Here is a 14,159-nt window from a genome sequence, read left to right on the forward strand (position 1 = left end):
GCATGAGCCCTCCAGTCCCCCCCCCCCCCCCCAGGGAGCCCAGCTTGTCCCAAGGACCTTCGAGCAGACGTGAGAGCACTCTGTCTGGGGCCCCATGTCATCAAGTCCTCAGGACATGTGCACCAGGGGCTTCGCAAATGCTTACCTCTTCCACCGCCCACTCTGAAATCTGTGGCCGCAAACCTGACCATGACCAGTCACAGACGGATGACCATGTCAGTTGTCATCTGCACCGGGAGGGTTTGAGGAGGTGGGGGGGGCGGTGCCTGGGGGGCTCAGTTGGTTAAGCGACCAACTTCAGCTCAGGTCATGATCTCTCAGTCTGTGGGTTCAACCCCCGCATCGGGCTCTGTGCTGACAGCTCAGAGCCTAGAGCTGCTTTGAATTCTGTGTCTCCCTCTCTCTCTCTGCCCCTCCCCTGCTCACTCTCTCTATCTCTGTCTCTCTCAAAACCAAATAAACATAAAAAGAAGAAGGAGGAGTGGGGGACACAGTTATAGGCTGATTACGCCAGGGTGACGGGCATTAACTGGGCCTGCCCTGGGCACAGGCAGCAGGTGGCGGAGGGGGGGTGGGTGCGAGGACGGAGGAGCAGGTGCGGAGCACAGGTGGATCCTGAAAACTGGGTGACAGGCGTGTTGCAGGCCCACACATCACCACGCAGTCCGTGAAGAACCGCAGTCACAGGCAGCAATGGATGTGTCACTAACAGCGCTGCAACGTCACAACAAGTGCGTGGACCAAACTTTGTGTTGAACCCCTTCAACTGACCAGTTATACACATCAAGTACATCTCAGTAAAGCTGGGGGTCCTCTAATGCAATGCTTTTAAGCCCAGGCAGATTTGAAGGGGGGAGGGGTCTGGCTTTCCTATGGTAGGCATACTCGCCCGCTTACTTTTTAAGAAAGATCTAGGGGCGCCTGGGGGGCTCAGTTGGTTAAGCATCCGACTTCAGCTCATGAACTTCAGGTCATGATCTCCCAGTTCGTGGGTTCGAGCCCCTGCGTCGGGCTCTGTGCTGACAGCTCAGAGCCTGGAACCTGCTTCAGATTCTGTGTCTGCCTCTCTCTCTGACCCTCCCCTGCTCACACTGTCTCTCTGTCTCTCAAAAAATAAATAAAAGACATTAAAGAAAAAAAGAAAGATCTAAAGTGTTAGGCCTAGGAGCATTCATACCCTACTTGCTCTTTGGGGCTCCTTCTATTACAAAAGGACGGAGTTATTTCTTGCCTAACTGAAAGGGGAGCTTGGAAAACCTTTTCTGCAGAATTGTTCACAGCCTTTTTCCAGTGTTGCCGCTTTGGAGTTTGGGAAATGTTAAAATAACACAGGCCGGTGCCATCCCCAGGAGATGCAGACCTGTTCTCAGAGAGCTCTTCAGAAAACTGACTCAGCGATGCATGTTTTTACTGAAAAGATTCTATACTAAGTACCCACATTAAAGTTATTAAAATTGAGAAAAAAAAGGGGGGGGGCATGTAAGTGGCTCAGTCGGTTAAGCATCTGGCCTCAGCTCACGTCATGATCTTGCCACTCATGAGTTTGAGCCCTGTATCAGGCTCTCTGCTGTCAGCTCAGAGCCTGCTTTGGACCCTGTCTCCCTCTCCCTCTCTCCCTCTGTCTGTCTCTCTCTCAAAAAAAAAAAAAAAAAAAAAGAAAACCATTAAAAAAAAAACTGAAAAAAATGTCTACCTGTGAGTGGGATTGGGGAACTCGGAATACTCAGCACTAGAACAGCATGTAACCGTGTGAGGCCGGTGCGGAGCAGGTCTGACCCTCAAGGGGCCGGAACTGGGCCTGGGCACCTGCTCCCACAGAGGAAAGGATCATCCCCCCACCTTTTTCTAGGGCAGTGGCAGGTAAAACCACTTCCACATTCTCCCATCTCCCAGAATCTTCCTCGAAGTCCCAGGTGTCCTGTGCCACCCCCCAGAGCTCACGCAGGCCTGGACCAGGACGAGCCCCCCCCCCCCCGCCCCCGCGCCTCAGCGTGCACCCCAAGGGCAGACGATCGCTCTCGGCAGTGCTGCTGGCCTGGCCACGCGAAGGTGCGCAGGACTGACAAGCCCATGAAAATGCTGCTTGTTAATCAAAGAACTCTCTCCCTGCCTTCGTTTCAGACTCTGGAACGGCGTACCGGAGACATGCAGGAAACAGAGAGGGGACCGGGGCCAGGACAACAAGACACAGGCACACAGACCTCGCCCGGGACGCATTTCAAGGTGGCCTTCCCAAGCTATTTCTAGTCCAAGGTTCTCAAAGTTGCTGCGTGACTTTTGTTTGGTTTTTCTTTGCGTGACAACAGTCCTTGTGGCACTTGTGATGGGAGGAGGGGGGTGGTCCTGGGCTGGTGACAAGGGTACAATGAGAACAATGCGCCTGATCAGCCTGGTATCATGGGTTTTCCACCGCACTCAACTGTGTCTGATCTCCGGGGTGTGGAGCATGTGTACAGAAGAGAGGCGGGTGACAGGGCAGGGGGTAGAACAAGGCAGGGACCAGGCAAGTGGTAATTCTGACGACCACCTGGACCATGAAAATCCTTTTAAAACTCTGTGATGTGACCCCGGCCCGCACAAGCCCATCCTGCCCCGCCCCCCATCTCCTGCAACAGTGTCAAGTCCACAATGTGCAGGTTACACGGGACGCTGAGGTATGAAGGCAAGTGCATGCAGGGCCACAGTCCAGACCGAGGGCATAGCCAGAGCCTTCACGCCACCCTTCCAGAAAGTGAACTCGTTCCCACTCACGACATCTCACAAGCCCAAAGACAGCAGTAGCACCAAGAACCTCACCTTTTTACCTGATGCCTGAAAGATCTTAATTAAGGTGCCTGATCTTCGATCAGCTCTAAAAATATAAACCTAGGGAATGAAAAAAAAGCATTGGTTAAGAGGGAAGAAATCACCAAAGATACTTATGAGCATCTTCCCGAGTCCTACTGAAATAGCCAACCGGGCACAAGGCAGGCATGCCCAGCTGGCCGATGATAAGGAAGTTGGCGGGCCTTGCATTTTTTACCAACTCTGCAAAAAGAGTTGTCTTTCCATCCCGGGCAGAATTCAGGTCCTCTGTTCCTGGACCACACCGTTTACGGAAGCCATGCACAGTAGGTCCCGAGGACCTTACTGTGGGAAGCTGCAAAGATTCAGCTGCTCAGCCATTTACTAGCCGGTAATGTCACTCCCCTGGGGAGTTACAAAAATAGGCAGGGGAGCTCCCTGTCAGGAGAAGCCAGAAAAACAAAGATCAATCGCCTATAGGCAGGGTGGTATCGGCCCTTCATGTGCTGTGCTAAAAACTTCAGTTTGTTTCCTTCTTTACCCTAGCTTTGACCTTGTTTCCTAGCAACCAACCCTATCAGTTTCTCGCCCTAAACCCTATATAGGTGTGGGGGTTTTTTTTTGCTTGGCGAGAGAGAAATAAAGGAGGCTTGATCAGAAAACGCTTGTCTTGCCTCACTCTCTGTGTGCCCCTTCCTGCCCTACTCTCTCTCCCTCCCTCAGGAACGAACCTGCAAGGATTTACTGCCCCGCCAGCCAGGGCGGGACGGGACACCTTACAATTTACTAGTCAACAATTCAACTCTTAGATAAAGTACTTTTCTTCCTTGAAATATTCCTTTCCTTCCTGTGAGCTAGCGCGGCCGCAGGTTCACCAATGAAAGACAGAGGGATGGGAGGGAGTATTCCAGACAAAGCAGTTTTCTAAAGTGAGTCCATAGAACATTAGAGCCATGAGATCTGCTTGGGTTAACAGGAATTAAGCGTTAGAGCGATTCCGCTGCTGCAGGACTTTGGGAGCCTTTAGTGTGCACGCTAACACCATGCGTCTCCACCACGAGGATCACTGATGTGGAACCTTCCAAATGATGGGGCTGTGGAAGTCCCTTCTCCAGTGCATCTTGCAGGAACAGTGTCCCATGGGAAGCAGGGTTGGGGACCCTCTGGTGGGGCAGGGAGCCACTGCCTTCGTGAGAACGTGTTGGAGCCCTTGACAGCAGAAATGATTAACCATGGAAACCCTGCAGGCCAGAGGCCCGTTCTAGAGCCCCCCGGGAATGGGAGAGTCTGCAACTTCAGCAACTGTCCCCGATCTCCCCAGCACCTCTCCAAAGTCTGACTGAAAGAAGCATTTCAGGTTCTTTTAGGTGACATAATACAAGATTCCCTGTCTGGCTCTTGGTCATGGTCACTGTTCTCACCCTAAGACTGGACTCTCTTAAGACTGCATAAGCCTTAAAGGAAAACAATGTGATAAGATAAAAGTCCTTGTAACTGGTGGGAAAAGGAGGCCCTGAGGCATCCGCAGGGCCGTGAACCGGGAGGAGAACATTTTTAGCGACATTACAGAGATGCCTGGGCACACGCACAGCGTCCTTCCCGAAAGACGCTGGCAGCATGCCGGCAGTTCTTGCCGCTTCTTCGCTCTACCACGTGGAAGAGTCACGTGATCTCAAAGATCGGCTTCCTTCTTGCACGTCCCTCGCATCAGTGTTAGTGGGGAGGGAGGGACGCTTCCAGAGAGGACAACGCCTGCCCAGGGGCACCCAGGGAAATGACCCCCAGCCCAGTTAGCTGGCCAGACCGACATGCTGGCTCAAGGCTCCAACTAACAGTGGTCTGGGCCCATCTGGGCCTCTCTAGAATCCAGACCCCACTTCTCTGAGCCCCCCGAGATACGGCCAGACTCTAACCCAGGTCCACCCATGGGATCAGCTCCAAAGATCACTCCTTCGGTCAGAGTTTTCTATCAGAGGACCTGTGTAGTTTGATGCAGGTTCTGGGGGACGCCTGGGGGGCTCAGTGGGCTAGGCATCCAACTCCAGCCCAGGTCATGATCTCACGGTTGGTGGGTTCGAGCCCCGCATCAGGCTCTGTGCTGAATGCTTGCTCAGAGCCTGGAGCCTGCTTCAGATTCTGTGTCTCCTCTCTCTGACCCTCCCCACTCATGCTCTCACTCTATCTCTCTATAAATAAATAAATGTTAAAAAAAATTTTTTAATGCAGTTTTTGGACTCATGTAGACATACTCCATCCAGATTTCCCATGCCCTGGAGCTGAAGAATTGGCAAGCCTGGTTCTTCCTCTTCTCAGCCCCCCGGAGGCTGTGTGTCCCAAAGGGACTCAGATGGCCCTACCCAAGTGGGCTCTCCGATACTCTGGGGGAGTCCTTTAGGAAAAGTGACCCACATTTCCCCAGCCCAGCCTTCGGGCTGAACCAGTCTTGGCTCTAAAGTACTGGGGAAATAGGGCGCCAGGGTGGCTCAGTTGGTTAAGTGTTGACTTCAGTTCAGGTCATGATCTCATGGTTCGTGGGTTCAAGCCCCGCATCAGGCTCTGGGCTGACAGCTAGGAGTCTGCATCCTAGTTTGAGTTCTATGTCTCCCTATCTCTCTCTCTCTGCCCTTCCCCTGCTCACTTGTACTCACTCACTCTCCCCCTTCCTCAAAAATAAACATTAAAAAAAAAAAAACACTGGGGAAGTAATATGTGACTCTAGGCCCCAAGAGAAGTAAATAAAGTCCCAAAGATACCCAGGACTAGACCTGGCTCTGTTAAGTCAGGGTCAAAATTGGGACGAGCTTGGTGGAGTAGAGAATCTGACGCTGGGGAGAGCCGGACCCCATTCACTTGTAGGAGGTGCGGTGCCGGCATGGCCGCACAACCGGGCGCGCGCACGCACGCACGCACGCACGCACGCACGGGCAGCTGCCGGACGCGCCGAGCAGGCGCGGGGGAGGCCGGTCTGGGAGTGGCAGTCACTCTCTGAGCTCTCAAAAGCCGTTGGAAGGAGGCCAACAGGAGACTCATGACGTCACCATTCCTGGCCAGCCACCTGGCAGGGCATTCAGACCCAGTGAGTGAGGGAACCCTCCACCAGGTGCCGCACGCCCCCCGGGGCTGGCCCCACGCGACCCCCCAGACCCTTCTCCTCACCTTCCCGATGCCGTCGTCCTGCGGGGCGCCTCCCACCACGTCGGTGGTGGACGGGCGAGAGAAGGAGCCGGCCGTCACCGCGTAGCCTGCAAGGGAGGGACGTTGACCAAGGACGGGATGAGAAAGGGCAGTGGAGAAAAGGATCCCCCAGACGAAAAAGGGCCCCTTATCGGGACAGTTACGATCTGCCTACTTCTGGAACGTAACCTCCCAGGGACCCAAGAGCAGCTGTCCATCTTCTCAGACTAAAATGGCTCATGTCACAAAAAGTCACATTCACCAAGACATTGGGCAGGGAAGGGTGTTGTCTGAGGGTCCTCTTTAAAACAGGTACTGTGCCAAATACTTCACATATGTTTTTCTCTTTTTTTACTGTTTATATGTATTTGTGTGTGTGTGAGAGACAGAGAGCGAGAGAGAGCAAGCACACAAGCCAGGAAGGGCCAGAGAGAGAGGGAGAAAGAAATCCCAAGGAGGCTCTGCACTGTCAGTGCAGAACCCGACGCAGGGCTTGAACTCATGAACTGTGAGATCATGATCTTAGCCAAGAGTTGGACACTTAACTGAGTCACCCAGACACCCATGTTTCTTGGCTTTTTGAGACAGAAGTGTCACACAGGGAAGTGCACACACCTGAATAGAAACCTCGGAGAGAGTGGCCCCGTGGACACAGCCATGGGCTCACCGCCCGAGTGAGCGGAAGCACACAACAGACACCGTTTGGACTCCTGTCACTCTGTAGTAGGGTTCTGTGTTCCAGAAGGTCACTGACGGAACACCTGTGGTGCTCGTCCACACTGATCACAACGGTGTTTCCTATTGCCGAGCACGGGTCCGCCGTGCGAATCGGTCACAAGGCCGTCAGTCCCCTGCTGCCGGGCATCCGGATGACGCCAGGCGTCCCGCTTTACTCGGAATGAAGATGCTGCGGATCCTCCTACGGTGTCTTTGGACGCCGGCACGTTTTCACAAGCCGGTTCTGTGAGGGGTACGACTACTCCCTCCCCTCCGTGTCACAGAGGTCGGAACTGACACTAGATGTGGGCCGTGACACGCCCAGGATGCACGGCAGCATTCAGGCCACCGTGTGCGCCTCCCAAGCCCGAGAACCCCCTCCTGAGGCAGGACGAAGCTGACAGTGGTGGTGGAGGAAAGAAAGTGGACGCAAAAGGAACCTAGAGACAAAGGTGAAGAGCTGTCTGAGCTTCGTCTAAACGTCTCTGCTTTCCGAGAGCCAGGCAGGCAGGCCGGAGAGCCCCCCGCAGCTGGCGTGCATTCTCAGACCTGGCCCGCCTTCACACCCTGACACTGGGATCACAAGCTGTTTGGGTTTTGTGATGACAGCGCAGTGCGATCCGTTCTCGCTGTGCATGCGGCCTGGCCATGACCTAAGAGTGCAGTGCGTGGCCGCAAAGCCTCCAGTGACCCTGGAAAGCCTTGTGGCAATGAGGGCCTCCGGCGCGCGGGGAGGGGCCGTGGGCCCCCGGGTTCCAGGGACGCGGTCCAGACCCGCACCAGGCCCTCCGCTGCCTTCTCTCTGCTCTCCAACCTCCCTGCCTGTGCCGGGCCTCCCGGCTGTGCCCCACGCGCCCTATCGAGTCCTGGAAATGTCAGATCAACTCCCCGCCTCCGCGGTGCTGCCAGCCACGTGAGGGTCCAGACGGTGCTCAGTGCTGCGTCCCCAGCCCACCGCAGGAGGCAGCTCCGCGCTGGGGCTCTGGGCTCCGAAACCACGGGGTTGGCCCCCTCCTCTGCTCTATACAAGCCATGTGATCTTGGAAAGTTATGTACTTCTCGTGCCTCAGGTTTTTTGCCTATAAAACGTGGGTAATAATAGTTGCCTCAAAAGGTTGTCTCGGGAATTAAAAGAAATGGTGTCCAGGGGCCCCTGGGGGCTCAGTCAGTTAAGCGTCCAACTCTTGATTTTACCTCAGGTCGTGATCTCCCGGTTCATGAGATTGAACCATGCGTCGGGCTCTGCCTGGGATTCTCTCTCTGCCCCTCCCCTGCTTGCACTTTTTCTAAATAAATAAAGTTTTCAAAAAAAGAAAATAATATTCAGAACAATAGCACGGAGGACATGACTAAGGAAAAGAGCCACTCAAAGCCCTCGTGCCCACAAAGACAGCCCGTCTTTGCCCCTCAGTGGGTGCAGAGTCACACTGGCCTAAGGGCTGTTCGGTTGTGTCTATCTTCTTTCTAGAAGGTTAAAAGAGCTGAGAAGGTAAGAGAAAGTTTCTGAGCCTGAAGTTCACCGTCAGCATTACCCTGCCATCCATCATGCTAATTATTGGTTCTCACTATTTCTATTTGCAACTGATGTTGAGACCGCTAAGCGGGGCTGCACCCAAAGAAATGGCATGGAAAACCAGGATTCTATTGCACTCATTTGTATCTGAACTTGAGGAGCGGCTCAGATAAGAACATAAAATGTATGCTTCCAGCTGTGCAATTGAATCACCAGTTTTAATCCAGAGCCTCCCCTGCTGGGTGTGAGACTCGATGTAAGGTGCCCTGATGAAAGCGGACCTAATTAGACACCGCCTGCAACTCTTCCTTCTACCAGCAAAGCAGCAGGTGTGAGCGTGGGGAGACCCCCCGCCCCATCTCCCCTCGTGCCTGCCCTCGCCCTGAGCTACTCACCCAGGTAGGTGTACCGTCTGTTCATGATCCCCTCGTCGCTCAGCTTGAAGTAGGTGTTGTCCGTGAGGTTCAGCACTTTGACCGTCCCGGCCCAATAAAAGGACCCGGGCGCACCCATCACCACCAGCTCCTGCCGAAGAGAAGCCCAGAGGTAAACAGGGAAGGGAGCTGCAGAGGGCGCAGGAGACAGCGGTGAGAACCCAGCCGCATCGAAGAGCTCCGTTAGCGACATCACACCAAGGGCTCTCTTGAGCTGAGCCACAAACGCTACGGCAGCGGGCCCCCCCCCCCCCGCCCCGGCATGAAGGAAGCCGTCACACACATGGGCCAGCAGGGGTGAAGACAGGGAGAGCGGAGCAAGGGGACGGAATGACCACCCTCCCGGGTCCCTACCAGCCACGAGCAAGCTCGCACGTGTTCCCTCACCTTTGCACCTGCATCAAACGAGGAAACGGCATCACTGCACATCCTTTTGAAGCACGAAATTCCAGGAAACAAAGCTCATGAGAGACCCCGCCCCTCGCCCCCTTGGCCTCCAACCCCACCTTCCCCCTGCAGAGCCGGGAGAGGACAACCGACCAGAAGCCTCTCCGCAAACTCGGGGCAGCACCGCTCCAGGGGAGTGCCCAAGGCCTCGTTCAGGACGCTCTTCTCAGGAATGGCTCTGACGCTGGCACTTGTGGCCGTGTGGCCCACTGCAAACTCCCGGCAAGGTTACGAGGGCAGGGGGGCTGAGGGAGGGACAGAGACTCCAGACAGGAGACAGCGCTGCTATTAAAAACAGCCCCAGGGGGGCCTGGGTGGCTAAGTGTCTGACTCTTGGTTTCAGCTCAGGTCGTGATCTCATGGTTCGTGAGTTCAAGCCCCGCACTGAGCTCTGTGCCGACAGTGTGGAGCCTGCTTGGGATTCTCTCTTTCTTCCTCTCTCTCTCTCTCTTATTCTCTCCCAAAATAAATAAGTAACTTTAAAAGAAAACAACAGATGCAGAAACACAAAGACACAGAGGTCTCCAGCATTTGGAGAGGGGGCAAATGGCCTGCACCTTCAATGGGACCGAGAGCAGGTTTGTGCTACAAAACCATCTGGTGAGCAGTACTGATGAGAAGTCCAAGTGCTCCCGACCGACGCCCTACGGAAGGGAGCCGGCGCGGACCGCGGCACGGTTTTGGCTGCAAGGAGAGGCATCATCACGGTGGTGAACAAGGTTGGAAGTGACCGAAATGGCTAAGAGCTGGGACCCTGAGTCACGGCACGTCCAATTCCACGAGTCCTGCAGCGATGAAAGTGCTCTAGATCTACCAGCGCTGAGACAGTCACGAAGCGCCAGGTCAATAAGGACAGGCCAAACAACGCAGAAGCTGGGATCATGCTTTATCGAAGCATACTGACAGACAGACGAGACAAAGACCAGAAGGATAAGCCCCAAACATTTATGGTTTTTTTCCACTGGGTGATAAGGATTGCAGGAATCCCTCCCTTCTTCTGTCATTCTCTCTTTTTTAAGTTTATTTATTTGTTTTGAGAGAGAGAGTACAAGTTGGGAAGGGGCAGAGAGAGAGAGACAGAGAGGATCGGAAATCAGTTCCACACTGTCAGCGCAGAGCATGACGTGGGGCTTACACTCAATCACCTGTGAGATCATGACTGAGCTGAAGCCGGACGCTAAGTCAGGTGAGCCACTCAGGCCCCCATCTCTCTCTCTCTCTCTCTCTCTCACCCCTAAAGTTTATTTTGTATTTTTCAAAGTTCCAGAACAATGACTGGACACTGACAAGGAAATCCCTCCAAAAACACACCCTGTGTTCCAAGTGGAGCACGTGCTGTGTGGAGGGTGCGTGAGGGCGGTGCCCGCTGCACCCTCGGGTCCACAGGACGGACGACCCGGCTGAGGCTCTCCTTCCTTCCTTCCCCAATGGGCAATGGCGTCTCTTGATGATCTATACTTTCCAAAGTGTCTACGCTGCACTAACAAAATCATGAATTTTCCCTTCAATAACATGAATCACCTACTGTTACGGATGGAAGCTTACACTGGATACACAGACCGATAGAGTCATTTGTTTGGCATTCCCAGGGGAAGGCGACACGGAAACATACAAAATTGTTTAGACAAAAAGCATCGATCCAAAAGGGTTCAAACCAAAACAACTTTAACAGAAACCCCTCGGCTGTACAAAAACACCAAAGGCGTGGGCCACGCAGAGTGGACACCAGACACTCCAATGTCATCAAGACCTCTTGCCCCCCAAACACACCCACCCCTCCCTTGGTCCTTAAGGTCCCCCCACTCTGTTCTATTTCAGAAACACCCGTCCAGGGGCGCCCGGGTGGCTGGGTCAGTTAAGCATCCAGCTTCCAGCTTCGGCTCAGGTCATGATCTCGTGGTTCGTGAGTTTGAGCCCCACGTTGGGCTCTGTGCTCACAGCTAGCTCAGAGCCTGGAACCTGCTTCGGATTCTGTGTCTTCCTCTCTCTCTGACCCACCCCTGCTCACACTTCTCTCTCTGTCTCTCAAAAATATATTTTAAAAAAATTTTTAAAAATTAAAAAAAAAGAAACGCCCGTCCAGGTTGGCCCCTCTGTGCAGAGTCAGCCTTGACACCGTCAGAAGCTGCCACTTTCCATCAAGTCCCCAGAGGTTAGATTTCGCCTCACGGTTGTCTGCTGACAATTCGTGAATTCCCAGCGAATTCCCAGGGAGCAAGTGTCTGAAAAAGCCCACGCCTTCTACAGATCAGGACGAGGACAGAGCAGGTGGGCAGGAGGGCAGGCGTGGGGCCGCAGCGGCTTCGGGGCAGCGCTCCGCACCACAGGCGTGCTGGGGCCCAGTGGGCAGGACCCCTAAGCAGCCAGGTGTGAGCACAGGTGGAAGAGGAGCCACCGGATCCTGCCTGAAAGACGCGTTTCCGGTGATTCAGAAGCTGCAAGGTGAACCTGCAGTCTCAGCTTCTGACGCCCTGTCTGCCTCTGAGGGAGAGTGCTGCTAAGCCGGGTCCTCCCAGGGAGCTCAGTGTTTGATCAAACCGTATCCCTTTCCCAGCCCCTGGGCAGCTCCGTCGGCTGAGCGTCTGACTTCGGTTCAGGTCATGATCTCACGGTCCATGGGTTCGCCCCGCGTCGGGCTCTGTGCTGACAGCTCAGAGCTGGAGCCTGCTTCGGATTCTGTGTCTCCCTCTCTCTCTGCCCTCCCCTGCTCATGCGCTGTCTCTCTCTCAAAAATAAACATTAAAAACATATATATATCACTTTCCACGCACAGAGCTCAGCACTGAAAACACGCAGGTGTGGGGGCATCTCTCAAGCCCCAGCCCCCGGACGCATCTGTCCCGCGCAGGGGCTGTGCTGGCTCTAGAAGGAATGCTAGACACACGGTCGGTCTGTCCGAGGTGTGAGTCCTTTCCTTGGGCTTGAGCTCAGAAAGAAGTTGGAACCTCGTCCAAACGCGCAGGGCCAGAGGCGCACGCGACCAGCACCTCCATACCAGCGTGCGCACCGCATGCCGCGCTCTCTTGGCCCACGGCCCCTCAGAAGCCAAAGCTTCGAGCATCACCAGAGACCCCCGGAGGCTCTCGGGGACACCAGGTGCTGGACACGCCGCTTTCTGACGACTCAGAATCAGTCCCGCATCAGGGCACCCGGGTGGCTCAGCTAAACACCTGACCCTTGAGTTCGGAATCGGGGCCGCAGGTCATGGCCTCACAGTGCGTAGAATCGGGCGCCGACAGCACAGGGCCTGCTTGGGGTTCTCTTCCCCTCCCTCTCTCAAATAAATAAAATACTTAAAAATATATATTTAAAAATACTATAAACGCAATCCAGGTTAAAGACTGAGAGCTGTGTGTCTAACGTATCCCTGCGCGCCCTCCACACAACATCACAAAGAGTCTGACACAAGGTAGTCCCTCTCCTCAAACAGCTTTTTTAATTTTTAAAAATGTTTTATTTTTATTTGAGAGAGAGAAAAAGACAGACAGACAAAGACGAACAGGGGAGGGGCAGAGAGAGAGGGAGACACAGAATCTGAAGCAGGCCCCAGGCTCTGAGTCATCAGCACAGAGCCCGACTCGGGGCTGGAACCCACGAACTATGAGATCATGACCTGAGCGGAAGCCGGACGCTTTACTGCCTGAGCCACACAGGCGTCGCATCTCCTCAAAAGCCTTTAAAGCCACCAGTTGTCTGTCATGCCTGTCCTTTTTGTGCTTGTGCATCCTCCTCCCTTGATTCAACCTAGAGAACCTGAGGTGGAGCCTGAGCCCCCCCCCCCCCCCCGCCCAGGGAGGGGCAAGGAACCTCCCTGTATCTGGTTGTCCCGTTCACTCGGGCCGAAGTCTGTGCCCCATGTCACTGTTCACACGTGCTGGGAAATGGCGTCAACGCTTAGCTCCCCGCCACCCAGCAGCAGCCAGTGCAAAGGACACTCAGGATCCACCACTCGAGTGGGTGCCCCAGACGTCCCCCTGTGTCTCCAGGCCCCCACGGCTGGCCCACGGCCCCTCTAGCTCCTCACAAGGATCAGTGTCCGTCATCCTGAGCTGCAACAATAAAGATTCAGGACGCTCTCCCTTATCAGTGACGGGCTAAAAGTCACGTGGTATCCATAACTCAAACAGCTCTAGCAACCCCTGGGTCACAGACCTTCAGGTCAGTCGGGCACCTTGGGCCAGCGTCCTTGGGGACAATGTGGCCATATCCGGAAAGCCAGAGAAGAAGCGGCCTGCCCTGCGTGGGGACAGCCGGGCCCAGAGCAAGAGCAGGCCCAAGTGATGAGGTCAGCAGGAGGGCGGGGGGCAGGGAGGGGTGCTGCCCAACCCCTTCCACCACATTTCCTGCGCGGCCTCCACCAGCTGAAGTTCCAGAAACGAGAGAGGCCGTGAGTTCAAAGACCTCCTGTTTAGGGAGGCCAAAGCCCAGGGGGCAGCGGCCGGGTCAGAGGCTGAGCCTCTCACCCTCGGGCCCCACGGCCCTGCTGCTGTTTGTCCAGCCAGCACTGTGGCTCCCAGAGCCTGGATTTCAACAGGTGCTTCCCATCCAGCCCCCTCTTCCCGCCCCTCCTGCCAAGCGCCCCCTCCACCCAGCCCCAGTGCCCTGTCTCCCTGACTTCTGGCTGGTGAGGCCATGACACCTCCCCGCCCCCCTGGGAACACCTCTCTCCCTCAGCCCTCTGTCGGCAGCTCCGGCGAGTCCTCACCTCTGCGACGAGTTACTTTTTCTCCTCCCACCGTCTAGAGGAGGCCTCCTCCCCGACCCGTCCCCGGCTCCATGCCCCCTCGGAGACGTACTAGCAATGGCCAGATCAGAGTTTCCAACTCAGGCTAGGTTGTGGTCCCCCACTATTTTCTAAAACACCTCTGAGGGTCCCATCCGTCCCCTCACACCCATCAGCTTGCTTCCGACGACTCTTCTCTGAACAGCCTTCTTCCCACTGGGGCACTCCTGTCATCCAGAGTCCCGGCTCAAAACCTGCTTCCTCTATCCCCCAGGCCCCGGCCACCCAGCCTGCTGAGACCACCTGACAGCCCCCAGTTCCTCTGGCCAGTTTTTATGCCTGCCCTGTTGTTGTGCGGCTGGACCCC

At 55.1% G+C, this 14,159-nt stretch overlaps 1 protein-coding gene across 1 annotated transcript in view; it reads right to left on the reverse strand.

The window, feature by feature from the left end:
- Nucleotides 1-14,159, reverse strand: part of ITGA9 (integrin subunit alpha 9) — a gene marked incomplete at its 5' end in the record, with an annotated part of 310,114 nt that overhangs the window by 252,627 nt on the left and 43,328 nt on the right. The window contains 3 exons of the mRNA XM_029938793.1: nucleotides 2,797-2,865; nucleotides 5,941-6,026; nucleotides 8,584-8,713. Coding sequence (XP_029794653.1) covers nucleotides 2,797-2,865; nucleotides 5,941-6,026; nucleotides 8,584-8,713 — 285 coding nt within the window. The remainder of the gene's footprint in view (nucleotides 1-2,796; nucleotides 2,866-5,940; nucleotides 6,027-8,583; nucleotides 8,714-14,159) is intronic.

This window comes from Suricata suricatta, chromosome 5 (assembly GCF_006229205.1).
Source record: "Suricata suricatta isolate VVHF042 chromosome 5, meerkat_22Aug2017_6uvM2_HiC, whole genome shotgun sequence".
NCBI classification, from domain to species: Eukaryota; Metazoa; Chordata; class Mammalia; order Carnivora; family Herpestidae; genus Suricata; species Suricata suricatta.